The 26,630-nt window shown below is 39.5% G+C and overlaps 4 protein-coding genes across 15 annotated transcripts; 1 reads left to right on the plus strand and 3 right to left on the minus strand.

Annotated features, from left to right (window-relative positions):
- Nucleotides 1–1,908: 1,908 nt before the first annotated feature.
- Nucleotides 1,909–6,579, minus strand: LOC137130858 (uncharacterized). 4 transcript variants are annotated; one of them, XR_010914910.1, is made up of 3 exons: nt 6,270–6,578; nt 2,585–5,682; nt 1,909–2,405 (listed from the first exon to the last, which is right to left on the minus strand). XR_010914910.1 is itself a non-coding variant. In XM_067511491.1 (2 exons), exon 2 carries the CDS (start codon nt 5,673–5,675, stop codon nt 4,857–4,859), a length of 819 nt encoding a protein of 272 aa, XP_067367592.1. In that variant the 5' UTR covers nt 5,676–5,679; nt 6,270–6,579; the 3' UTR covers nt 1,909–4,856. The 4 variants fall into 4 exon arrangements, 2 of the variants coding, with proteins under 2 accessions (XP_067367592.1, XP_067367591.1); XR_010914911.1 differs by having other exon boundaries at nt 1,910–2,744; nt 4,036–5,682; XM_067511491.1 differs by having other exon boundaries at nt 1,909–5,679; nt 6,270–6,579.
- Nucleotides 6,580–8,720: 2,141 nt separating this feature from the next.
- On the minus strand, nt 8,721–19,253 carry l3mbtl1b (L3MBTL histone methyl-lysine binding protein 1b). 6 transcript variants are annotated; one of them, XM_067510669.1, is made up of 22 exons: nt 18,956–19,253; nt 17,362–17,496; nt 16,822–17,011; nt 16,497–16,668; nt 16,280–16,409; nt 16,000–16,051; nt 15,492–15,586; nt 15,281–15,385; nt 14,597–14,732; nt 14,399–14,490; nt 14,153–14,304; nt 13,462–13,565; nt 13,063–13,148; nt 12,832–12,942; nt 12,643–12,757; nt 12,314–12,413; nt 11,646–11,840; nt 11,401–11,502; nt 11,250–11,314; nt 10,991–11,163; nt 10,687–10,749; nt 8,721–10,203 (listed from the first exon to the last, which is right to left on the minus strand). In XM_067510669.1, the coding sequence occupies exons 2-22, from the start codon at nt 17,470–17,472 to the stop codon at nt 10,075–10,077; spliced, it is 2,478 nt and encodes an 825-aa protein (XP_067366770.1). In that variant the 5' UTR covers nt 17,473–17,496; nt 18,956–19,253; the 3' UTR covers nt 8,721–10,074. The 6 variants fall into 6 exon arrangements, with proteins under 6 accessions (XP_067366770.1, XP_067366768.1, XP_067366772.1 ...); XM_067510667.1 differs by having other exon boundaries at nt 16,497–16,689; XM_067510671.1 differs by having other exon boundaries at nt 13,489–13,565; nt 16,816–17,011.
- A 707-nt stretch (nt 19,254–19,960) lies between these two features.
- On the plus strand, nt 19,961–22,210 carry LOC137130473 (putative transmembrane protein 244). Of its 2 annotated transcripts, XM_067510687.1 has the most exons (6): nt 19,976–20,255; nt 20,668–20,753; nt 21,571–21,644; nt 21,731–21,856; nt 21,945–21,989; nt 22,087–22,210. In XM_067510687.1, the coding sequence occupies exons 1-6, from the start codon at nt 20,223–20,225 to the stop codon at nt 22,179–22,181; spliced, it is 459 nt and encodes a 152-aa protein (XP_067366788.1). In that variant the 5' UTR covers nt 19,976–20,222; the 3' UTR covers nt 22,182–22,210. The 2 variants fall into 2 exon arrangements, with proteins under 2 accessions (XP_067366789.1, XP_067366788.1); XM_067510688.1 differs by lacking the exon at nt 20,668–20,753 and having other exon boundaries at nt 19,961–20,255.
- A 382-nt stretch (nt 22,211–22,592) lies between these two features.
- sgk2b (serum/glucocorticoid regulated kinase 2b) lies at nt 22,593–26,630 on the minus strand. 3 transcript variants are annotated; one of them, XM_067510685.1, is made up of 12 exons: nt 26,440–26,630; nt 26,106–26,151; nt 25,955–26,009; nt 25,831–25,856; nt 25,109–25,166; nt 24,937–25,020; nt 24,718–24,846; nt 24,030–24,142; nt 23,514–23,733; nt 23,272–23,427; nt 23,100–23,189; nt 22,593–23,014 (listed from the first exon to the last, which is right to left on the minus strand). In XM_067510685.1, the coding sequence occupies exons 1-12, from the start codon at nt 26,480–26,482 to the stop codon at nt 22,868–22,870; spliced, it is 1,167 nt and encodes a 388-aa protein (XP_067366786.1). In that variant the 5' UTR covers nt 26,483–26,630; the 3' UTR covers nt 22,593–22,867. The 3 variants fall into 3 exon arrangements, with proteins under 3 accessions (XP_067366786.1, XP_067366785.1, XP_067366787.1); XM_067510684.1 differs by having other exon boundaries at nt 24,718–24,849; XM_067510686.1 differs by having other exon boundaries at nt 24,718–24,849; nt 26,418–26,578.

The following is a 26,630-nucleotide window of genomic DNA, read 5'->3' on the forward strand; positions in this document are numbered from 1 at the left end:
TGGGATTCAATGTAATATTTTAAATAAATCCATTTCAAATTATACTGTATTTTATTTTTTAGACTTTTAGTTTATGTCAATATCCTTTACAGCTTTATAATGCTTAGATGTGAATTAATAAATACACACTGACTAAAGATACAGTCTTACTACACACACCTGCCCTCCCTCGGCCCGTGTAACAACGCTCCCCAAGGCTGCAGTTGGTTCTGGTCGTGTAGCAGGCATCCCAGAAGCCCAGGTCACATTGGAAACACTCCAACAACTCTTCAACTCCCTCAAATCCCACTGAATCCCCGAGCAGTTCTACTTGATCCTCCTCACCTGATGTCAAACAACACACTACAAAAACAGTAAAAAGGGAATTCTATTTATTTATTTAATTAGTCAGGTTGGAAACAGCTCACCAACCCAAGAACACAGAATGAAACATGGATGCAACCTGTAAGCTAAGAGAATGTACAGTCCTAAATAGTTTAGATGTCAATTAAAAAAACAAAATGCAGTGGCTTATTCTGATACTAGGGCATTTATGGAATAGATTGTTGGGCCACATTTGTTTATAAGGAAGTGTTGAACACGTAAAGTGCATTGCTAGATAACATAAACTGTACTGATGAGCCACATTCTGCTGAGCACTTTAGCATCTTAGAAATATTTTGTTTATTTTCCAGAAGCCAGGAATTTGTTTCTTGGATTGGATGACTTGTGTTATTAGGAGGCTCTTACGGCAGCATCATGTTTTTATTAACCACCCAGATACTGGAGTTAATAGAAAATGTTGGCAGCAGTGCAGGAGTACTGACTGGAAGCTGAGCTCTTGAATGCAAAGCGGCTACTTTCTACGAGAAAAAACACAAAGTATTTGGCAAAGTAAGCACTTTGCACTGTAGCACTGTTGTGTTTCATATTCAAAGAAATATAAAAATAGACTATTTGGACACAAGTCCTTTTGGACATCACTCCCTAACTCTCAGAGATTCAGGATTTGAGTTAATTGTCAGGCCACATTCAGTTGCTAAATGGATGACATCTGGTCTGCCATAGGCAGCTGCTGGGAATCTCTTCACTAGGGCCATAGGATGAGTTTCAGTGAGACCCACAATCCTTATCCCCTTTCATCTTGTTAGCCAGTGCTAGTCAGATAAATAAGCACAACCAAGAGGAGTGGGGGTGGGGGGGGGACTGTGAGGGTACAATAGACTTACTGTGCAGTATTTTCATCCTGTACTATTCAATATTTTAACATTACCGCCTATAACGGTTTCAGTTAATTAGATACAACTCAGCCACCCCTGCAATAAATCCTACTTTAATTAGGCTTATAATTATCTATGTTTAAGGTGTTCATTAATCTTTATATTAATACTTGGGATGTATCTCTATTCAATTGTGTTGCATTACATGTCATAACTATTTTGTGCACACATTTATCAATGAGGGTAATCTAAACTAGATTCTCTAAAGTTATAGCAGCAAATCAGCATTGTTATTAATCAGCTTAGAAAAAGTAAAGAAGTAACACAACCCTCATAAAAAGTATTAGCTTTATATGGAAAAAGTATTACATACTGGTTTGATAAATTGCGAAATAATTATCAAGAAAAATGTATTTGATTGTTCCACTATTTTCTAAAGCGAATATTTTTGTATTGTTGGTCTGACTCTTTGAAACTGCAATATAAAGTTTTCACAATTACACCCAAAAATATATTAGTATTTATTTAATATTCAAAATAAGTATTAGTAAAATCTGTATAATAATTGCAGCCCAAGTGTATTGCTGACCTGATGTATTAGACTGTAATTAATTTTGATGTACCTAATATACTGAAAAATGCATATATATATATATATATATATATATATATATATATATATATATATATATATATATATATATATATATATATATATATATGTGTATGTGTGTGTGTGTGTGTATGTGTGTGTGTGTGATATATATATATATATGACACTATAAAACATAGGCTCTGTTGATATTTTTAAAAATGCAGTAATTTTAATTCTTAATTTTAAATAAGTCAATATATTAATCTGTTTGAGGATAACTACAGAATGAACCAGAAATTTGTATTGTTTTGATGCACGGTCTGTCGACTGTGACGACTAAAATACAGATGTAAAGTTCTAGTAGAAATATTCAAGAACATAATATTCTGATCTGTCTACACCTACAATAGACTCAGATACTCTTACCTTGAGCTGGCGCAAGTATCAAAATAGCAAAAAGCACAAAATAATATATCTTGCATTTTGAGGTGGATTCTCCTTCCATTGACAAGACCATGGAGAGAGCTGAACTGGACGGAAACGTGGCTGAAATTGGATTAGTCAGGAAGGCACCTGCTGTGTGTCCTGCACTAATCACAGCTGCTCAAAAGCTGCAAAGGATCAAACAAGGAATAGTTACAAACTTCACCTTGATTTTGTGGGATGCACTGTAGGGCTTGAAAACTATGTCTTCAGTGGCAGAATATATATATATATATACACACACACACATATATATATATATTTTTTTGGCATCTTTAAGTCAGAACACGACTTGAATGTTACGCACAAAACCCAGCTTGTAACTCATCCCTCTGTTTCTAAAGAATGACTCTGAGATGAACAAATGTTAAACTTCCCCTCAGTAGTGGAAAACATTTGTCAGTCCATCTGGTCCAGAATAATTTTTAACGGCTGTAAATCCCTTTTCCTGCTGTAAGAGGTAAAGTCTGTTGGCAAAAGAAAAAAAAAAACACTTTCAAATTCACATCATCTTCATATTAGTTGATCCTCAGTCATTCGCATCTTTTTATATAAAAACTGTTGATCACAGCTCCTCTCTTGCTCTTAAAAAACAGAGATATTTCATGTGTCCTGAGTCAGCATAGGGCTGTGTCATATGACATGTAATATTAATCTAATCATCAGGATTAATGACTGGAAAACTCTAAAAAAAAAACTCTTAAACTTTATATTAACATGAATATGATAGAACTTGAAACAAGTTATTCCTGCAACTGGCTCAAGCCTAATATTCAGTCAGTAACAGCTGAAATGATTAGCCAATTAATAGTATTAATCTTTTTTGAGCAACAATGCCAAACATTTGCTTTTTTTTGTTTCTCAAGTGGGAGAATTTATAGTTTTTCTTTTTCATTTTCATCATTTTGGAGGCTGTAATTTGTAATTTGTAATTTTCTATTTCTATGTTGTTGTTTTTTCAAAGTACTTCAGCAAAACCATATCGTCCTCATAAAGTGAGCATTTGCTGCAGGAATGTTGTATCTGTGTGGCTCAGATTTAGATGTGCCTAATAAATTAAACTAAAATAGACTTAAATAGACAAGACAGACAATAACAAGGGAATAATTGTAATGAAAGTGTTAGTTGCAGCACTTCAATCATTCCCTCTAAATGTAAACACATCAGAGCATCTCACACTGAGAACTTGTGAGGGTGAGGAGAAAGTGCGAAGGAGTGTGAAGGAGTCTGCTTGTTGCAGGATACAGCCAAAATTTAGACCTAAGTCTAAACCCTAAGATGGGTGCTGTTTTTAGTGAATACAATGTGTGGCTGCAAATTGTAGCACACTCGATCATCTTGGCCGTCATCTGGATGGCAGGATCCCAGCATGGTCCCACAAAACAAGGAAATACTCTGCAGTCCTAAAGCACCTATAAAATCCTTCAGACTGATCCCCCTGTGTAATTAGAGGCTCCAGGAGAAAATGCTGGTGATAATTAAAATCCTGCCCCTCTGACAAGCTCAACTGTCTTAACTGTACCTGATAAACATTTTACTCTCCGTTGTTTTGCCCCATTGTTATGTATTTTGCTATTTTGCAAAAGCCACATACTCAGATGGAGGATGAAGTATTTGAATAAAGCGTGGGAATCAGATGATAAAGAGAGAGATGAAAGGTTGTGATGGTGGGAGAGTGATGCCTTAGTTACCCGACTCACAGAATCGCTTTTCTCAATTAAGCAGCGTCAGGAATAACTCATGCTGTAACAGCCTTACCAGATTTTGCTTCTTTTTGTTGTTTTTTTAAGTCCTTCCTCTTTTCTTCCATTCCGACTTCTGGTTGAAATTCTTCAAATCATTCCTCACAACACTTGAGAAAAGAATTCTGCAAGTGATGCTGAATTTTAAAAAAGATCTTAAAACTAGAGCTCATGTCCACACTTGTATGTGTACAGAGCACCAGCTGGTATTTATAGCGTGGCTGTAGGTGTCGAGTGAGAGGAGTGTGGCCTTGCATGCTTCTCCTGTTTATACCAAGACACAATTTCCTTAGACAAAAAGTAGATTACAGTATGTGTGAGATTAGATAAAGACTTTTTTTTTTACACCAAATATGGCTCATCCTTTTAACCAAACCTCTCTAGCATGAAAATCTAGATGCTGCTGCAGGGATGTGTGTGTGTGTGTGTGTGTGAGTCTGTGCATGAGCCAGAAGGAAAGCCAAGAGTGAGTGCGTCCATCTCCCAGTATGGCACCCAAATAACTTTTCAGCAATCCTCTTCACATCCAAATATGGTCAAACAAGCAGTGGCTTTAGGGATTTTGGGAAAGGGTGAGCTCAAAGATGGTGAGATGACATCAAAAGGCATAGCTCCAATCTCTCAAACGTGGGTGAGTCAGAGAACGATGTAGGACAAAAACACCCTTCACAGACACTGACTCAGAGACTCTGCGCCACTGAGCCACTAAGACATACCAACAAGCATTTTATGTTTATTGAAGAATGCATAGTGTTAGTTTGTCTGCTCGTGAATCTTTAAAATGTATCTTGTCGTGCAAATTTTATGAGACAGTAGAAGCTGAACCAATAGGGGGTTTCAGTGTTCAGGCGGGAGAGGAGAATCTGTCCGTATGTTGAAGTGGATCTCACTAGAATTGCAGGTGTCTGAGTACACGGAGGGAGAGATTGATGGGCACGGGGAGGAAGGGTGAGGAGTCGGCTCTTGGTGGTGCAAAACTCGAGCCAGCAGGGTTGACCTTCCCTCGTTCTCCTTTTCCTTTCTGTCCGCTCTCTCTTTATCTCCCCCTCTTGCATCCAGAGGAGGAGGGGATGATGGTCTGCTGCTGACGTTGTTTCCGTTTTTGCAATGGAGATATGGAGAAACAGAAGGGTCCCAGTTTTGGTTTGAGAGGGGGAGTCTGTGGGCTGGAGTGGCCCAGGATCCCCGCCCTCTGTCTTTACACTCCTGCAGCTCCTGAGAGGTGAAGCTGGGCTGCTCCTGCATAGCCTCCCAATTACTTCCTCCCTTTAAATCTTCAAGGTCTTCAGGTGTTTCTCGTCTGAGGACTTCACGGTCCCGGTTCTCGTACAGCAGTGTAGCAGCACAAATAAAGATGAACAGGCCCACTCCCATGACCACAGGCCCAGCCAGTTTCATCCTCTCGACGTGGGTGCTGCCACGGCCTCCCACAGGTTTAGGTTCTGCGGATACGTAGCCTGCCACAGCTACACACATCCCCACCAGAACCACCACTCCACCCAGCAGGAGCCACACACCTGGGGCAGAGCGTAGGTGCAGTTTGGTCTGAAGGACTTTGCCTTTCCTCAGGTGTCTGTGGCAGGCTGGGAGGCAAATGGGTGAGGACTGGGAAGAGTGGGAGGAGGTGGGGCTGCAGACTGGACTGGCCGCTGTCATCCTCCTGCTACACAGGAAAGAGAAGTGAGAGCAGAAACACTAGAAAAAGACAAGAAAGTGTTGCATGCGGCATCAGTGGGGGAGCACTGGGGGTGTCAGAGAGAGCAGAGTTTACTCTGCATTGCACGCAACAGGAAATAGCAGCTTTAATAAGACGTGGCTGAGTTAATGAGATCCCAACCCTTCTGCAGCTTCTTTTAGAGTCACACAGCAGACTCCACACACTCTACTCCGCCCGCAGCTGTTATTAAATCACTCATTTTACTATACAGGGGATAAAAAACTGACCCCTTTCGGGACCTTGTGATTTTACTAAACGATTTCACTGCAGTCACGAAAACGCAGGCACGTCAATCGTCTGTGCTCCAACTAAAACTCATAATTACATTTCCCCCCGAAGCAGATGAAATGACGGGTGATTCAACAAGATGCAGATGAACATAATACAATTGCTAATTAGGGCAGATTTGTAAGTGCCTTCACGCACGCATCTTTAATCTTTAATATGTATGTATGTAATGCACTGGTCGACTCGGTGCAGTTCAGTGTCCGATCATTGTAACGCAGTCAGTGTGAAAAAGAGTGGACACTTGCCTGGTTTTGGACAGAAATCTGAAGCAGAAACTGGCTCCTTGGCATTATAAAATAGGAATCCCCCCGAGTTGTTTTATTTCCCCACTCATCCGCGTATCTTCACCACTTTGATTCGCTGTTAAATCCACTCTTTAATTGCTCGGACTGAGACGTTTTTCTTACTGTCTGAAGCAGTGCAACAGCGGCTGCTGCTGAGCCCGAAAGCCTGAAGCTTTAACAGTAAATAACGGTCCTACTAAAGTGGTGCAAAGCTCCTCTGCCTCTCAGTCTCCTCACTGCTCGTGCGCCCGTGTTTTGATTTGTGTGTGTGTAGAGGAGGGGTCGTGGGAATCTGTGGCTGGTCCAGGCCAGTCCCACGGTGAGCCCAGTTATTCTTAGTGATCACTGGCTATCGAGTGTTTTCAAAAGCAAGTTACTGTCGTTCTTCAGAAACCAAAAATGTATCATGAAAGAAAAAATTTACACACTTTATTTAAAGGACGATGGTACTGTTTAATCGTTTGATAACTTTAACTATCCATCGTGCACTCTGTACATCATTTAGTTTTTGGATGATTGTTTTTCTCAGTGTTCTAAGCAACATTTTTGGTTTTCTAATTAATCCTACTATTACCAGATGCTTGAATCTTGCTTAAAGGGGAATTCCACCAATTATGTTTAAAGTCCTCCAGAGGTGCACTGATGAATTCCCTTTTGAGTGATGTCATTAGAGGTGCTTTGCTGAATAAGCTCCCAGGAATAACTTCAAAAGGACTATAAAACTAGACAATGGGCAATTATAAGATTTTGATCCATTCAGTCCAAAATTATTTGGAAAATCCTGAAGGCATGAGATGTTTGCTTGCACGCATGTTCCGCAGGCCCAAAACATGGAAGTGTGAAGCGTTTCCAGGTCTTAAATTCTTTTCTCAGACTATTTGCTATTGAGCAACTTTCATAGGAGTGAAATGGTACAGAAAATGTCATGGAGTTGCTGGATTCCAGTTTCCAGTTCTCTTCAACACACTTATGGGTCTGAAACCTTGATGTGTTGCCAGTTTCCCCGGTGACAGTTAACGGTATTGCACTAAAACAGAAACACAACTATTCTAAATGCAAACATCCTTCTTTAATGTATTTTAATCCATGCAGGTTTTATATTTGTAAAACATTCCAGAGTTTTACTTTTACTTTACTTCTTTAGGTTAGAAACCTGTGAGCTTTCCGTACCTCTGCAGCCTGCTGCTCCTCTGCAAATCTCTGAGTTGTGGAGTTGGTAATGCAGGCACCAGGTTTTGAGAATAAGTGACACATTAGAAAGAAGAAATCTTTTCTCTGCTTTTGCTACATGGATTTTGATGTTTTAAATGTCTGAGTATGTTGGAGTGTTAAGCTAAATCAGTGAATTATTATTCTAAGATTTAAAACCTACTACAGTGCTCATAGCATTTGTGTTTTTTGTCTGTGCTGCATTACTGTTTCCTGGCCCACAGTCAACATGTGAGGCAGATCTGGGCCACTTGTGGTCAATGTGTGATATAGGTCAATACATATGTTTAAGCCTGTAGCAGGTGAGTCATATAAGCACCAGTTTTGGTTGTAATTTTTAGTCCGTCATTGGCCAGATGTTTTAGATGCACAGTGAAGGGGTTTCATATAAGCTGCAATGTGTATACTACTAAATACTGTCATTTTGAAGTTTAAAGCTTTTAATTTTAACAAAAATATGACATAACTACTGTACATGTCCAGTGTTCTGATGTGTTGTTGCTGTTAACTTCAACATTTGAGGTGAAAGTCAGTTAAAATAAATCAATTTGTTGTTGGAGAGATAACTGATATAAAAAAATAAACATACATCTACATCAGGTATACAATAAATCTTTACTATTAAAGCTGTGAATTTTTTTTGTGTGTTTTTTGACCCTGTGGTTGTGGACGACTCCATTACCAATTGAGCTACAGCCGCTTCAAAGCTGTGAATTTAGTAACTGACAGTAATGTAAATCAATGACTAAAAACTAATGCAACTGTTATCTGTTGTACATCAGCTGTAGAATATTTTGTACTGAAATTTTTATCCTGGTCTTAGTCATGCTGAGAAGTTAAATTGTCTCCTTATTATGATTTGTAGTCCCCCTATAAAAGGCGCTACTAAGTGTTTAATACCAACTACTTTCCACAATTCATTTTGATGCTTAAAATTTAGTCCAACACAGACCAGTGGCTTTAGTACCACAGCTTCTACTTTAGAAACGGGGGGAGTAAACCATTTGATTTAATCCCAAGTTTAAAGCTCCATAAATAGCACATAGGTGGACCTTGAGTTCCTCCTAAACATTTTGAGTATTTAAGTAAATTTGTTTCCCCCCACTGTAGACACTGAGAGGTAAAGATAAAGACCAGAGAATAATATTTGCATTTGTGTTTGCGTGTGTGGTAAAATAAGGGAGGTCAACCGAGGACAGCAGGCTGTGTGCATCTCATTTATTTTCACCCACTCACATATTCCATCAAACAGCCACAGCTACCTTCGAGCCAAAACAGCGTACCACTACCCCTTAAATTAGAATACATAAATAAAAGCTGTTTGCATATAAACAGTTGCTGATGTACACATTCCAACTTGCTGAAGTACACGCTGACATACAAAGACACCTACAAAGTTTGTTTTTCTGGAAATCTACGTGTGAATTGAAGCTGATTGTTTTAGTTCACTAGGACTATGTCCTGTCTTGTAGACATGTCAAACCTTTGCATAACCAAGCAGGAGTAAACTCTGATACGGAGCAAGAGCAGTCTTTTTGTAGCCTGATATACTATGTACAATGTGAATGACGCTAGGTTATTTGAACCTAACAAGATGATCACTGATGATCAAAGATGATCACAACTAAAAGCCGTTTGTTTAACATTCGTGTTCATGTGCCATCCTCCTGCAAAAACACACACACACACACACACACACACACACACACACACACACACACACACACACACACACACACAGGAGAACAGAGCTGGTTGTTCCACTTCAAAAGACAGCAAGTTTCCTTGATTTAACAGCCCTAAGCTCTGCTTGACACAAAACAACCCTTTGACCAGAAATGCAACACACACATGTGCTGGGGGGAAAAAACTACATCCTCACTTCTCCAACACACTTAGACACATCTGCACACACACAAACAACATGCACACACAAAAGTTTTACCCATCCCCCCCTTCAATCCAAGTTTCAACCAACTCGAAATTAAGCAAACTCTCTTGCCGCTGGGCCTGAGGAAAGGCCCATTTTCCCCATCTAGAGGACAAAGACTGAACTACTTAGTGCTTCTGCCTCACCAGGTTTCACATTTAAAAACACCAGCTTACGATTGTATTTTGCAGCTTTTAAAAATCTGTTGCCACGTAAAAAGCAACTGCACAAACACACTTGTTCCATCCACTCGAAGCTCAAGCACCATTTCATTACAGTTCAAATAAAAGGGAAAAGCAACAGTCAGAACAATATATTCAATTGATAAACTGTACAATGTTAACAAGCCTTAATGGTGCTTGTAGTTTCTTTTTTGTAATGATTCAGTAAACAAACACAATATAAGTTAAGAAATTTTCCCATGGTATCATGAGAAACTCTCCCTCAGGTTAAGCAGTGCTGTCCATCATGGAGAGAGAAGAGAGGAGAGATGGGGAAGATGATGGCTTCCACTTGTGAAGCTGCACCATCAGCAGATTGAATTTGCTCAGGCTGATTTTGTCAAATGTCTTTCACCGAGTATTAATGGAGCCGAAGATGATGGACCAGTGAGGAGGGCGTCAGGTCTTACTCTTCGTCTGCGTTCTTCAACATAAGAATGGAGTTGTAGATCTTCAGGGCGGGTCCTAACTTAATTGACAGGATCTTCACAATGTCTACTTGAGTGAGCAGCAGGAAGGCCTCACCGTCTATTTGCTAAAAAGAACAAAACATTTTTTTTGCAGCATCAATTTTTTTTCCTAAACAAATAGAGAAATTTAGATACTTTACTGAAGCTGCTGAATCATATTCACAAGCTGAGATCAGAATCACATGACTTTACATGATATAAACACGCTTTTTCTGGACCTAAATAAATTTCAGTATATAACTCAAACAATCATAACAGGCTTACATTAAGGTTAACATGCTATATGACATTTGAAAGAGTTTGTGCTTTATATCTACAAAAGGTTTTAACCCTTTTGAAAAGTCAAGTTTTTCCAGGGATGTTTTTAATTGTAAAATATATGAATTTTATGAAAACCGGGAACGTAACATTATTTTTACATAAAAATGAAAAGTCCCCAAAACAACCATTTCATTAATTAAATAAAACAATCATTAGTTAAAATCCTAAGTGAAGACTTGGCAATTTAATCACCTTGTTGATATCCTGCTTAGTAGCAAAGATCTTACCTCTGTTTTGAAGGTAGTAGCATGTTCTTTACATCCAGGGAGTCCTTTGACGAAACTGGCAACCTAATGAGCAAAGAGCAACAACATAAAGCAAACAGCTACAGACAGGAAACTAAAGTCCGGATGTTTCAATCATGTTTATGTCCTAATCATGTTTCTTTATATGTATTTATTAAATTTCAGCTGTAATCCTGCACACTTCTCACACGCTCAAGCAAATTTCCCTGAACAACTAGATGCCTTCAGTGAATGTGAAGTACCGATTTTCATCTATTGACACAGTGTGTGTAATAGCATGCCTGACCTCCTCTGAGCTCCAAGTAGCCACTCTCTTGGCAGTCAGCCCCACCACCTCAGGCAGCAGCTGGCAGTGTTTGTCCCAGCAGAGAGCCACCCGGTGTGGAGGGGACGTTGAGATGCCAGGGGAGAACACAGACTCATGCAGGGCTTGTTGGAGAGAGATGTCATCAGGAAAAGCTGAGAAGAGGAAAGAGGAGAGATATTCTTTAGTAGGAGATTAGATGGTGTTGTAGATGCTTTATGTAGTCCAGCTTTATACGCACCTTTGCTGTCACCGATCTCCTCTTTAACATAGTGCATTTTCAAGTATTTAGGTACTGGGGCAGTCCTAAAGTAAACAAACCATAAGAAATCACTCTTTCATACAAAACTACATCCTTGGCAATGAACTTCAGCTACTTTCATGACTGGTACCGTTTAGGCCTTGTTCCATTGTGGCTTTGCTCACTGGCTCCACTTGGTGGCTCAAGCTGGTTGTTGCGCCCAAAATTCTCAGCTTCCACTGTCGCTGGTTTCCTAGCAACACAAGATATCCCGCACTCAGGTACCAACCACTGGATAGAGTTGCATGCTGATAAGAGTCCTCCTGGGACTGTTATTAGCTTCAAATTGCGTTCATACGGTTTTTGTGCAATGACATGCTTGTGCGTGCAGCAAACCTGTTCTGGGAGTCCTCCGCCCCTTCAGGCTGCTCTGCTGTTGCAGTTGATTGCGTGGTAGTGTTAGTGTGAGGATCAGGGCGTCGCCCACGAGAATGAGGTCCACTGAGGGTGAGAGGTCGTTCTCCGCTGAGGCGGTCTGGCAGCAAGCCTTCCTTGTTCAGATTCATCTCAGAGTAAGGACAGCTCACTTGACTGCATATGTAAAAACACAAGCATTAGCTGGGGCCAAAATAAAGATGGATTAATTTCATAACTATAAATGAGACACATTAACTGTTAGAAAGCAAAAGCAGCTAAAATTTAACTTACAGACTGAAAACTCCCCCACACGGCAGCCATACTGCCGGCAGCCCACATAAGTACAAATGACCTCCCTGAATATACTTAAAATAATAATGAAAAAAAGTTTAGAGCTGAAATATAAAAAAAATATGACTAAATTGTAAAAATTTTAATATCCAGTGTGTGAAATTTAAAGACAATTAAATACATTCACTTAGATACTTGGGGGGGGGGGGGGTGTAAAATAAATATTTCATATAAAATAAAATGGAGAAGTAGTGAAATAAAATAAAAATGGAGAAGCAATTTGCAATGGAATAACAACAACTAAAACATATTAGGAAACAAACAGAAATCCCCAAAACTGTGCAAGTGTTACTAACGTGTAGTGGGTCCCATAGCGAGGTCCTCTAATATGGCCAACCCCGTTGCATCCTGAGGTTGGACATCCTTGCCCTGGAGCGGTCAATATGTCGCTAGAGCCTGAAGCGTGCATATGCAGACATGCACACACACACACACACACACACAAAAAAAAAAGACTTCAAGACTACTTCCATATTGAATTCATTATAAAATTTTCCACACTACATCAAAATGAAGACAAACTCTGCTGACTTATCTGCTGAAATTACAATTATGGATGCCCCTCCTAAGGAACTTCAGCTGACCCTAGTGAGTACTATGCAGGACTGAGAGAAGTGTATCTTACAATTAGGATACTGTAGTGGGTGTCCAGTTTTTTGACACCACCCTACAGGGTGCAGGTCAGGGCAGTCTGTCTCCACCCAATAGTCATACTCTGAACTCCATCCATCAAAATGGATCTAGAGCAGAAAAAGAACACAAGCTGAGCACTGAGTCAAGTCAAAGAACATACTGTCAAGGAGACATGTTGTACCTTCAGTCGGTGGTCCTCTGTGTCCACTATAGTAGCAACACGAATAAGCATGGGGTTTCTCTTATCAACAGCTTCTACTTTCATCCCAATCTGGAAGCCATGTGGAGGTCGCTGCAAGAACAAAGCATAATAGAACCACATGACATGACATGTGTTTAGACTACTGCAGTACATACAGCCCCCACAAATCTTTAAGTACTTAGTATATTAACATATACATGGGAGGTGTACCGGTTTAAAAGCCCGAGCTGGAGCAGCCTGTGTGCTAGTCCCTTCCAGATATTTCTCCCATGAGAAACTCTTGGGATGTTTATATTCTAACAAGATGAAAAAAATGAAATGAAAATTCCATTAGTTATTGTAGATATACAGACACTTCTATTGACATCACTGTACACTGCTCTACTACTAACAAAACCCAAAAAAAAAAAAAAAATGACAGCAACATATATTTCAATTTACATACAAATTTACTGTCTTGCAAAATGCATTAAATGCATTTAATGCATTCAAACAATATTTGAGAAATATCCAAAATGAGTATAGTTTCCATATATAAAACATGTGTTTTATATATGGAAAGACAACATTAGCTTGGCCCTTTATTATATTAAAGTAGGTTATACTGACCCACGTGTGTCTTGGTCTGTGTCTTACCAGCTGGAGTGGTCAGAGTTAGCGCAGCCTCTTCACAATATCCAACAGGATGAATGTATGGACTGCTGGCATCACACCTTAATATAAGAATATTCACATTTCAATATCCACAAATATAGTCTCTTTCACAACTAACAAAGAGATACATACAAAGACCAAAGACCAGTCACACTCAAATCTACGGGAGTTTTAGAGTCACCAATTAACCTAACATACATGTCTTTGAACTGTGGGACGAAATCAGTGTACCCAGAAAGAACCTACACAAGCATTGGAAGAACATGCAAAACTCTAAACAGAAAGGCCGCAACCAACAGGTGGATTCAAACCAGGGACCTTCTAGCTTTGGGGCAGCAGTGCTAACAACTCCAATATCGAGCTGCCCTTATGTACAAATGTTCTATTCACATTTTACTTGTTCCAACAGTTGCATAAACTCTTTAGTTATGTATTATGACTCTAGAGTTTCTGCCCAAGCTTGTCAAGACATACGTGCATTTTTAATGTCTTCCCAAACTATTCCCAAGATTAACAGGAACCATGTACAGTATAAGCCTGTCTTACTTTGCACAGTAAATAAAGCAATGTCATGGGATGATGCCCTCTCTCACGGCCTCACACCAGACAGGACCACAAAAATACCTTAACCAACTCCAGCTCTCACCAGTAATCGTATGTGTCATCCCAGTTGTCAAAATGAATGAGCAGGCGGTTGTCAACGACAGCCGCAATGGTTGCTACACAGATTAACGATGGGTTTTTCCTGTCAACTGCCTCCAGCTTCATACCTGCTCTAAATCCAGATGGAGTCACAGACTGTAATAAAAAAAAACATTTAGCACATACAAACCCTGAATTTAGGGACAGTCGGATGTCTCAAGTATACAGATTGCTACTTCTCAATACTCACTGTGTTGAGGCTCTTAAAAAGATGTTTTGGGGCCAATTGACCCCTGCAGTTCTTCACATACATGCCCCAATTAAACTCTCCTTCCTTGCAGCCTAGAAAACACACTTAACCTTTAGTCATAGCATTTTTTTCAAATTTTAGGATCATTTGAAAGATCATTAGAAAGCAGTGTTTGGAATGTTAGATTTGTGTGACTACCTTTAGGCAACAATAATTTGTGTCCATTCTTCTCACACCAGCCAGCTGGTTTCATATCCCATGAGTCAGCGTTAGCCCAGAAATCATAGCATTCTGGGTATCCATCAAAGTGGAGTCTTACCCTGTAGCCTTGAATCTGACAAATCAGATAAATAAAAGCAAAGTGAAAATTATAATTATGGATACACTGCATACGGTACTTACAAAAACATTCATGCTACAATGATATAATATCATGAAATTAGGGCATTTTAAGTAGAAGCATGCAATGTTTAATGTTAAACAATATATTGAAATAAAACCTAGCAACAGTAGTGGCTATACTACAACCAAAAATGTCAGTGTCTCAATAATTTGTTAATTGTTATGCATCATCTTGGTCTTGTGTGTTTAAATACAAATTTTCAATGAACCCGAACATTTAGTGGCCGATTCATAGATCGGACATGAGTTTTGGGGTTGATCACCTTGATAAAGAACAGCATGTAATGCAGCAAGTACTAAAACACTGAACAGTAGGACATGTGCATTCAAAAGATTAGAGAATGTCAAATTAAGTTTACCTGTAAATGTTATAGTTCATTTTATGTGTATTCTGAAATTTCACTATTCACTAACTTTTTGTGAGTAGTGTATATAGGTATAATGACATATCTGGTCCTAAGCAACTATTAGAAGTTGTACCTCTGCAACAGTGAGAACGCAGAAGAGGGACGGGTGACACGGATCTAGTCCTTCCAGCTTCATCCCCACCTTAAAACTATTCCTGCTTTGTGGAAACGACTGGTGCTGCAAGAAATATGAACAGCACAGTATATTTCAGGAGGAGAGATGACTAAAACAACTTGGTTACACAATAACAAAGGATAGATGTATATACAGATGCTAATTATACCTCTTTAAATAGTTTACCAGGAGCAGCAATGGCTTTCTCCTCTTCCAGGTAAGCAGACCAGCTCCACGCCCGTTTCTTATTAAGTGGGGCAGTCACTGAGCGTGGGCCAAAAAAAACACCATGAATTATAGTCAGATATATTGTAGTTTGGAACTTCAGACGTTTAAAATTTTCTTTCTATATTTTCATACTCATATGAAGATTTAGCAATGTGTAGTAGATTCAAACCCAATTTATATCAACTGACCTTTGTCACACTTACAGACTGAGGGTTAAATAACATTTTGCAAATTTTAAAATACAAGTTTGGAAAAACATTTACTCTGTACTAGACACATTTGACTATAAACACTACTGGTGATATAATAGAGGATGGACAATATTGGTTTCACTTCTAAATGGAAGAAAAGTACAATAATAAAATGGCAGCATTTAGATGAGAATTAAAGAACACTGAATTTTCAATGTCAAATGATGTTTAAGATCCCCAAAGCAGTAGTTAACATACCCAATTTGCCAATTTTAGCACCTCTCCTGCCTTTCGTTGTCTTAGCCTTTTCCTACAAAAGGGGAAATGAAAGAATGTTAAAAATATGGACTTTTTGTTATTATTCTTGTAGGTCTTGTCTATATACAACATAAAAATAACAGACAAAATTCTATTTAAAAAAAAAAGGCATTTTATTCACAAAACCAATTTCAAGTACCAATTTCAGTTTCTGAAACAAAAGTGACCTGTAGCTCTGTAAGAGATAATGGTATGCTGTATTACATTAGATGCCCCTTACCTCTGGTTCCTCTGGGTTTTCTTCCTCTTCATCACCAGAATCCATGTAGATCTTTCTCTTTTTGCGCACACGTTTACCAAGCCTCTCACCTTCAACTGCTTGACTCTCCCTTGCTTCCCCAGGAGATGATCTGTAGAATAAAAATGAAAAATCATGCCAAAACAATCTAAATAATAACAAAGGGGTGTCAAAGAACACAAGATAATACAAGTTTTACCTGCCACTGGAGGGCTGTGCACAAATGGAGCTGCAGAATTTGCCTTGCAGGAGGGCATCACGGGGAACACTCCGACCACAGGCTCGGCATCTAGACAGTTCGCCATTTGCACCCACATCAGCAATAGAGTCAACTTCAACACTAGGACCAACCTCCACACTGGGGGCCTCCTCTAAAGACAGAAGCACAGGAGCTGGAGGGCAGAGGAAAGAAGCTGAGACCAAGGCTGTTTACTGTATATAACACAGGTACAGTACAGAAGTAAACAGCGCACTTCTTCATAATACCAGTAGCACAAGAGTTAAACATTCTATCGTACCTTTACCTTGGGCCAATCCTGGCTGACTCCGATTGGCTGGAGCTGCAGCTGTCTTGGTCTGTGATTGGGCCTCTGGTGGAGGGGTGGGCGTGTGAGACGGAGCTGGGTCCAAGGTCTCATGGTTAGGCTCTGCCTCCTGCCCTTTGACCTCAAGGTCTGAGACAATCTCAAGAGTTCCAAACTCTGTCATGCGGAACTGAACGTTACAAAGAACAAAAAACATATGCACATTAGGGTTTCTCCCAGAAAACTGTTGAAACAAGGTTGTACATCACCAACAACTAGTAGAATACAACAGTAATTCTCATTAAATATATGAACTACCCTGTGTAAAACAGCCGTTTCTCTCATCCTGAAGGTTAATGTTTTCTTTATTAAACCTCAATTAAAGTTAGCAAGGATAGTTTACATTTCAGGTAATGATGTTCACCTCTATAAAAAAAAAAAAAACTAAACTAATTTGTATTTGCTTATAATTAGAGGCATGTTCAAAATTATTTACACAATGATCGTGCGTAGATCCATATAATCAATTCTCCTTCATACCCTGATTTCACTGCCTGGCAGAGTGGCGATACCATCCTTCCAGTCCAATGCACTTATCATATCAAACTCAGCTCCCTGAGATGGGCCATCACTGGGTGGAGTGTCTGTCATCCCCACTCCTCTGATATCCCCAACCTGCAAGGCACAACATAGGCAAAACACTGTCATCTTCATCAACAGTTACATATTAAATATTAAATATATTAAATATTGCAGATGTATAAAATAAATCGAATAAATAAACAAACAAAATACACATAGGATTTAAGTAATGGTATTAGTGTCCCCCTGTTGTGTGACTGTCACAGTGAAGCAATCGCCATATATGGTCTTACAAACAACGTGCTTCCAGTTACAAATGCAATTTCTACCGGTACATGTAAACAGCATTACGCAACATCACCGTTAGATGGCGGCCGTGTGCTGGCTTGCAGGATACACCATGCACTTCGATTTCAGACAAAACAGTCAATAATAATATTGTTTTGCTGGTCAACTAACTGGGAAATATGTGCACAAATGGCATTATTAGGATGATCCTTCATTAAGATCATTGACGAATAGGACGAAATATGTGTCAACTTTAAGTTAACTAGACAAGTTCATCTTTTCCTTGTTTTAACACTATCTTTTAAAATCGAATGTTTGCCTGGTTACGAACAAGAGATGGGGTAATTTGTTTAACAATCTTAAGGAGAACATTGTTTTCTGGATTGGCTGGGCAAACTTAAAGGGGTTTTAATCCGATTAATATTACGATATAACGTTTTAGTCTTGACGCATGTTCAACACTGAATTAAGGTGATATTTTCTGTTGTCACGGTGGTGGTAACCATGTCAAAAGTGAGCAACAGCCCGAGCTAATGGAGCCTGATTAAGTTTGAGTTTGCTCTTAATACCTCATTTTTATTCCAGCCATAAATAAAGTGTATGGAAGAGCGCCCATGATTAGCATTCGTCTTATACAAAATGGCGGAGCATAGGAAGAGGCCACCAACACATTTAAACTATGTAAATTACTCAAGTTACCAATTTAAACACATAATGCAGAGCCGCTACGCATCGAACAAAAGCATACGGTTGCTCTGTAATTTCCTGACTTTTTGTTTTCCTTCACTATGGTTATTTTCTTCACTTTCCCCTTGTCACGGAATGTCAGCCCAGGTTGCTAGCTAGCGCTGACATGAAGCTAACAGGCAGCTAGCTCCGCTCCATTCAAGTGAACTGACGATTGCTACACAGCTAGCCGTAGCATTGTGCCTAGATGCAGCCTGTTAAGGACAATCTGTAATAAATAAGTTTCCCGGTTAATAACAATAGGAAAACGCATTTTCCAGAACGCCAACATCTCGCACAGCATCACACGTATTCGCAATAACACCTTGCTACGGTTATAAGCGTCAACATTGTTGCTTGATTAATTTCTTCTGGAGAAACTTGAAAAAACGATTTATTCTCGCCGTTTTAAATCAGAGTGGAAATAATGTGAACTACCACTATTTGCCATAACGAAGGTCGGTTTTTCTAATTTTGCCGCTGTTCACGGCAATAAACGAGTATTAACTGCCGTATTGTTTAAAATTGTGGAACTCACCTCGTTTCTGTTTTAACTCTTATTTAAAGCTGGATAGAAGGATGCGCATGCGTGCAAGATGCGCTGCCTGACAACTTTGGGTCTCGGAAAAGTTCAGTTTACTATCAGTGGTCAATACCAGGCCTGTGTGCACTTATAACACGCCCAAAACTCAGTTCAGTGCTGGTTTAACTAATATTACCACAAGCCAGAGGCTCAAATTTCATCCTTTGCTCGCAAGAGAAGTGTGTGTCCCCCCCAAGAAGTACGAGTGTGGATGAATGGAGCGCAGGGACCGCAGTGTCTGCCATGGCCGTTGAGCAGCGGATGGTTCTCTGTGGGCAACGGCTGTTTTCTCTCCACTTTATACGTCACCGGCAATTTATGGTGATACAGTCAGAGCACGGGCGTCAATCAGTTTGGACGTGCCGGTGCTCAATGTAGGATTACACATCCAGGCCTGTAAAATCACCGCGAAGTGGCATTGTCAGCCAAAACAACCCGAATAATGTTAAGCTACTACCCAGGTCTGGGCCGGGTAACGTTGGGGGTTTAAAACAAATCCCCAGTTATGTCGGTTACTGCTTAAAAGTGACAAAAGGGTTCAGTGAAGTCCGACAGGATTTAGCTTAGTCAAACCTGAACACAAATGCCACATCTAGCGTATTTAATCCAATCAGATAGTATTTATTTGGTGGCAATCTATCTACTATGAAGCCAATGCAGCATAATGTGCCACTTTTCGGCCAGTACATGTCTGCTTTATGGTTTTAAAGTGACAGCAAGCCATTTTAAACTCAATCATGGAGTAAGCCTACTTATCCTATTCCAAATTGCCATTTTTATTGATTTTAGGTATTTGTTGTGTCGGTGGTTGAGCACATGTTCAACCAAATGACCGTATCACCAGCCAACCTTGCAGTATTCAATCCCTCCCACATACAGTAGGGAGGCTGTGGATTCTTCGGTATATAGAGCTGCAGATCTCGCTGTTTTCACAACTTCTCTGTAAATAAACAGCATCCGAAACACAAAATTGACCCAGCATTCTTGATTTTGGATTCAGTTGCTGGCTACCTGGCACCCACAGAGTAAAGTCTTGCATTTCAGTCAATGGTGTGAAGTGAAATGAGTTCAGTCTTAGCTGTAAAAACAGTGGCGCTGCTTTGTGTCTCCTGTTTGTCGCTAGATGGCAGGCGAAGCCAGGATTCTGCGGGTTCCCTAGGGTTGTACAGCCTGCTGCAGCCCGGATTATTTTTGTAATATAGCATCAAGTGCAAACCATGATATGGCATTCAAAGGAAAAGCGGTCGACTCGAAGGTAAGAGGGCAAGATGATGTTTTCTGATTTAGCTAAGCTGTGCCAGGCGATCCTGTGCACTGTCAGTCTGTTAATGTGGATCAGACTGCTGAGAATTGATGTGCGGTACAATAAATTAAGAAGATGGTACGTTGGGGCTGAGGAGAGCGTCTTGTAATGTAGGTTCACGTTTATTACAATCCACACATGGAGCCAGTCAGGATTTGTACCAACTATGATTCTTTAACAGCCTGCTTACCACCCCCCTACAGTCTGTTAGACTGTAATGTGTCAAAACCATCTACCCAGAGCCCTAAGGTGGTGGTTGGAGGTGCTGGCTTTACCTGGAAAACATGTGGTCTCGTCAACTACAAAGATAAGACGCTGTCTTGTTAAACAAAATACACCATAATTTTCTATCTTAATCCTACAGACCGTGCTCTTCAACCTGCTGCTGTGTCTGGTCATATTTTACTCTCTTTTCTACATGATTGGCAGTGTGTGTTTCGGTGCCTTCAGGTGAGGATCACTCACACGCATGCGCACAAGCACGTGAGCACGCAAAAGAGCTGTCAAGCATCCTCCACTTCTCCAACTGTATCCCATGATCAACAGGGTATAATCACATTCATAATCATAATCACAAACGCAGCTTAAGTTGGCCTGTATTTAAGTAAACATATGAGCTTTACTTTTTTATACCATTTTATACATTTACTTACTGCAATTCATTGAGAAATATTTAATATGTTTTAATCGAATTGCCAATCAAAGACCTCCATATTTATTCATATGTGAATAACTAAATATGTAATCATCACAGATGGGGAGGTTTGTAACATGTGTCCTGCATATTTACATAACTCGTAAAGTCATTGTGGAGTGTTTCAGTCAAAATAAGTTAGTTCTTTTTACTTGGTGAAATTTTATTATTTTTAAATTGTGTTTGAAAAACAATACACTTTGATGTAGTTTTTTGTTTTTATGTTCAGTCTGTAGGCAGAATATAATGTTACCTGTAGGCAGTTTGTATTTAATTGGTATTTGCAAGTGATGAGCTACACAATGCACACAGAGCGGCAGGTACAGGGGGTGGGTAAGAGAACAGGAGCTTTTATGCACCATGGCTCTAGAGTGGGCTAATCTGGCCAAGGTTCAAATTTGCAACATTGCTTAATGTGATGCAAAACTGTTCTGGTCTTTACAATGGAGAGAGATTTGTTTATTTCAAAAGTCCAGGTATTAAGACTCTCTTCATCTGATACCATGTAGGTAAACAGTGAGCTGAAATTAAGTTACAGGTCAGCACAAATTATATACATTTCTCCTCATTTAGGTTGGATCACTTTGATGGACTGATTCCATTTGACTTTAAGACTGAACCGGCTGACTCCAACTCCAAATACTTGGGTAAGCACACAGTGTTTATCCAAAACGATCAACAAGAAGAATGAATTTTATGCAGATAAGTTTTTTTCTTTATCAATCTCCCTCAGTCAACCTTCTGTCCTTGGAACTCACCTACTTCTGCAGTGGCCTTTTGTTTGCTGCAGTAGTCCAGAGGCGGGTTTGGGACTATGCCCTCACAGTCACATTTGTGCATGTAATGATCACCAGTCTTGGTGAGCAGAAATCTAATAATGTACCAAGCCATGTACACACAAATCAGCACATGTTGTGAAACTGCAGGCTGTGTTTTTTGTGTTGCAGTGATGTTGGAGTTTCCCATGGTGTGGCAGTGGTGGCTAGCGATAGGTAAAACAAACATGATCGGCAACGTGTCTGTAATTTAGTACATCTAACTTAATGAATTAAAATATTTTTAATGATCCAGGGTTTTTTTGTTTCATAGGTAGTGGCTTGTTTCTGATGATCTGTAACGGTCAGCTGATCACTTATTTTACCTGCCAGAGTGACCAGAGCTACGCCTCCTTCAGCATCTACTAATAGATAGCAGCACTCTGTGAAGAAACTGCTTTGAACACAGTTTTGTAAAAGTGGAACTGAAAGGATCACACTAGTTGCTCTTCCTGACTCTAGATTTTTCATAGTTATGAGTTCTCGTTGGTGGTCACAAAAAAAAAAAAAAAAAAAAAACACAAAAAAGACTCCTCATTCTTACATGTAAAGTCACAGTTGGGTAGAATTTGTGTTTAACTGTGCCCAGAAGACTGGCATCCTGATGAATTTATGTAAAGGACACCACAACAAGTGTTGTCCGTCATTTGCTTTTGGAATTTAACATAGCCTGTTATGTATTTCACTATAGCTATTGTTACAGCTGAATGGGAATGTTGCAATACATTGTTACATATTTTAAACACAAACTGTAAAGTTTAGAACAATAAAAACAACTCCGATTGTTTACTGTTTTTATCCTGTTACATGTTGTGAAATAGTGACCAGCCTTTTTCACCTTGTGAAATATATACTCGAAATAACATTAGTAAAAATAAATATATACATCACTTTGCAAAGTTTCGACAATGAAACATACAGTATATTGCAGCTGGCAGTTAGAATTGAAGTCTTTTTCTCAAGTGTTTCAAATTAATATATATATATTTTAAAATGTATGACACAAAACATCCATTGTTGAGCAAATGTGCACCCAGATGATTAGATGTTATGAGCTATAGCTGTGCTGCTATGGGGCTCATAAAGGAGAATCCTGGAAAGGTCTCGCTGGCCTCACCCGCCTGGCACCGCTCATTCACTGAGGTGGGGACAGGTTGCAGGGTGAATGCAGGGTCGATGTACCTGATATCACAGGGACCAGTCTGGCATGCAGAGATGGATAAACATACAGTCAGGTACACTGTGTATTGATTAAAAATCCTCACATTTTTTTTTAATCCATCCTACCACTTCTGGGATGAATGGCGGTCTAACTTTCCTGTCCATCAGGTCATCCCAGTTGATGGAGGCAAAAAAGGGATGTTCCTGAAGCTCCACCTGTAAACACAACCTACTTAGACACTGTATTTTATGTGTTTAAATTCATTAGTGTTTATCTATGTCCAGCATGTGCACTTACAAGGTCACGGCTGCCACCTAAGCGTTTGGAGACATCCCTTTCCAGTAAGCCCCCTAACAGTGAGCGTGCAGCCAGAGAAATGCTACTATGCAGCTTCAGAGGAGCATGAAGTATATTGTTAAACATCTTTGCTTTACTGCGGCTATAAAATGGAGGCTGAGAGGAAGAACAGGGAGATGGAGTTAGGTGAAGATGATGAGGAAGGTGAGATTATGAAATGAGATTAATTCACCTATACTCACCAGTCCATAGAGCATTTCAAAAAGAACAGCACCAAGCCCCCACCAGTCCACAGCTCGACTGTATGGGTGGCATTGTAGCACTTCTGGAGCAAGGTACTCAGGAGTCCCACAGAATGTGTGCATAATCCCACCTACAGCCACACCTTCTTTACAAAGCCCAAAGTCAGCCAGCATCACATGACCCTCGCTGTCCAGCAGGATGTTCTCTGGTTTGAGGTCTCTGGCAGAGAAACAGACAGGACAAAAGTGTTGAGTTAGTCTATGGTTTTCTGCAAAAACCTATATGTAAACTGCTCTTATTCCTCTCAATTCACCTTTGCTCTTTATTTTTTAATGTGCTGCTGGAGGACACTGATGGTTGGTTGGTACCTTTGTGATTTCCCATTTGATTGGGATTTACCTGCATAAATAAATTACATGTGGAATATATGAAGTGAGCAAGCAGTGAGCCTGAGTCTTCTTTCAACTCTCTTTGCTGTGGCTTGTCTGTAAATGTGTATATATGTGAACATGTACCTGTAAACAATGTCAAGAGAGTGGAGGTAGCCCAGTGCCATAGCCATCTCTGCAGTGTAGAAAGCAGATCTGTGTTCAGGAAATGAACCCTCTCTCTGAAGGTGATAGAAAAGCTAAGGATAAAAAAAGACTGGTCAAATACACACATTTAATAAAGGGGAATGAATTTAAACACAACACCACTATTTGTATTGAATATGGCTCCACCCAGTTGCCATCAATTACAGTTAGCCATTCGGCAGTCAAAAATGTGTTAGTTGCTTTAGACTACTATGTACAGAAACAGCAGACACTAAGAACAGCTATTGTCCGCTGTGGACACTAGGGGAAACCTGGGGCTTCAGTGTTTTGCCCAGCGACATTTCGCTTGTAGCTAGTGGGAGTAAAACCACTGACCTTGGGGTTTGTAGATGACTGCTCTACAAATGGAGCTACACCTGCCCCTCAGTTTTGGCAACTGCTCATCTCACAATTACTTGAGGCATCACCAAAATTGAACAGCATGTTTAGATTTAACACCTCAATTGCTAATTCTGTTATTTTGTTATTTGTAAATTGATAGAAACTTATTTTTGTTTTCATAAACTACAATGATTGTTGGCAAAGGGAGACTTGTAACATTCCCCCCATAATTACAATGACTAACAAAGAATGGACATATTGGTTATATTTTAAACATCATTCATACCTCGCCTCCATTAACATAATCCAGTACAAAGTACAGAGTGTTTGGTGTCTGGAAAGAGAAGTGGAGTCCCACCAGGAATGGATGTTTTAGTCCTTTCAGCAAAACACTCCTCTCAGCCATAACATGTTTCTGCTACAGAGACACAACAGATGAAGTTAGTACACAGATAGATAGATAGATAGATAGATAGATAGATAGATAGATAGATAGAATGATGACCTCTTTCCTCTTGACAATCGTCTGCTTCTGCAGCACTTTCACAGCATAGTAGCCTCCCTGTTTTCTATGTCTTGCCAGCAGCACCTATATAGGTTTGGATTTTAAATTTTAATACCACAATACCAAATTCAGGCAAACACAAAAACGTAGAATTTTTTTTTACATTTCCTACCTTTCCAAAGCTTCCTTTGCCTATAACTTTCAGGTAGTCAAAGTCAGAAGGTTTTATCCTGTTTAATACAAGAACAGAAAAGTACAACATTATAATAATTAATCCATACTCTCAAATTCTGTCTAATGAATTAATTTGTCATAATAAGTAATTTAATAATGCCAAACACATTTGGTAATATTAGGTAAATGTAGGTTGTGACCACACGGTTAGTTAAAGAAAACCTCTGGTTCATGAAAAGTTTGTCTTTTTAAATATACTGGGTCTGGTTACTAGCTCGTGGTTGGGACTCCCAAAGGGCTCCCATATAGAGTTGAAGGGACACAATTACATTTTTACTTTTTTAGTGAAATATGGAAAACTCTTAAGTCTGTGAGAATGAGACTAAAGCCATAACCTCTGTTCAAGAATCACAAGTCTAAAAAGTTTCAAACAATTTAGGCACCCTTCCCATGTTTTTTTTAAACCACTAGTCACTGGTTACACATAGTATTATGTTAAATATACATCAAACACATTTTCTTTACAAATACCCTAACAATTATTAGGGGCGAATATTTAAGAAAAACATACTATTTTTAATTACTTCCCACCTCCAATGATGCATTAATATGGTAGCAAAGTCAACACAGTATAAAATCTCAAATTATTTTTGGGATAACAGTCTTAGAGGAATAGTGTACAGATGTTATTGCTTTCATAAAAAAGGGAAAAGAACTTACTCAGATGTTTCCATGTTCACAGAGCTCTGAGGAGAGAAAAGACAGAGGGAGAGAAACAGTTCAGATTTAGTTTCATGTCCTGTGAACGCTACAGTCTTTTAAAACCCTTTCCCTTTACACTCACCACAAGGTTTTTGTCCTCCTTCTCTTTCCTCCGCAAGAGTTTCTGCGTGTCCAGGCTTCAGTCAGGACATTAAACAGAGTTGCATGTGTGCTTGGAAGGTTTTTATAAAACAAATTAAAACTTTCCACACATACTGTTTTTGAAAACTTACTGCTGACAGAGTTGTCTGAAGCCAACTTTTTTCCCCCTGAGCAGAGCTGTAGGAGAGGCAGGGTTTAGTTACTCAATAGGTTAAAGGGTCAAACCACATGGTTTTGATATGCTGCTACGTTTATTAAAGTTATGAAACTACTGTTTGTAAATGTTTAAAAGAAAGAACGCATTAATACATAACATAAAACAGTGACACATCACTTTGTGTCCATTTTACGTTCACTGTATCTTTCCACGACTATCATAGAATTAGCAGTTATCGGTCAAATGTAATGTAACATAACGTAACCTAACGCAACTTCGCGCTTACCTTACGTAACGTCTGTCCTTACCTGAGAAAAATGACACAAGCCCCTTCATTTTGGCATAGGTCATTGCCCGGTTTGGAGTCACAGTTATCTGGATGAAGACTGACTGTGATGTTTAGTGAACGTTTTAAAAAATCCGGAGGGGATAGTCACAGAGGTTGCCAGCTGAGTGTCCAACAGCAGCGCTGTCGCACTTGTCCCCAAATCTCAGCGTG

The sequence above is a fragment of the Channa argus genome, chromosome 7, assembly GCF_033026475.1.
Source record: "Channa argus isolate prfri chromosome 7, Channa argus male v1.0, whole genome shotgun sequence".
NCBI lineage: Eukaryota > Metazoa > Chordata > Actinopteri > Anabantiformes > Channidae > Channa > Channa argus.

Excerpts from the sequence above, each read along its gene's own strand:
- sgk2b (XM_067510684.1), bottom strand. The coding sequence starts at position 26,482 with ATGACCTATGCCAAAATGAAGGGGCTTGTGTCATTTTTCTCAG. Across the intron at positions 26,010-26,105 it reads TTCAGACAACTCTGTCAGCA|CCTGGACACGCAGAAACTCT; the intron begins GTAAGTTTTCAA and ends TCCTGACTGAAG. Across the intron at positions 23,734-24,029 it reads TCTCTTGACATTGTTTACAG|AGACCTCAAACCAGAGAACA; the intron begins GTACATGTTCAC and ends TTTCTCTGCCAG.
- LOC137130858 (XM_067511491.1), bottom strand. The coding sequence starts at position 5,675 with ATGACAGCGGCCAGTCCAGTCTGCAGCCCCACCTCCTCCCACTCTTCC.
- l3mbtl1b (XM_067510665.1), bottom strand. The coding sequence starts at position 17,472 with ATGACAGACACTCCACCCAGTGATGGCCCATCTCAGGGAGCTGAGTTT. Across the intron at positions 16,410-16,496 it reads GCACAGCCCTCCAGTGGCAG|ATCATCTCCTGGGGAAGCAA; the intron begins GTAAAACTTGTA and ends TTTATTCTACAG. Across the intron at positions 14,491-14,596 it reads CAAATTATTGTTGCCTAAAG|GCTGCAAGGAAGGAGAGTTT; the intron begins GTAGTCACACAA and ends TGTGTTTTCTAG.
- LOC137130473 (XM_067510687.1), top strand. The coding sequence starts at position 20,223 with ATGGCATTCAAAGGAAAAGCGGTCGACTCGAAG. Across the intron at positions 20,256-20,667 it reads GAAAAGCGGTCGACTCGAAG|ACCGTGCTCTTCAACCTGCT; the intron begins GTAAGAGGGCAA and ends TTAATCCTACAG. Across the intron at positions 21,645-21,730 it reads CTCCAACTCCAAATACTTGG|TCAACCTTCTGTCCTTGGAA; the intron begins GTAAGCACACAG and ends AATCTCCCTCAG.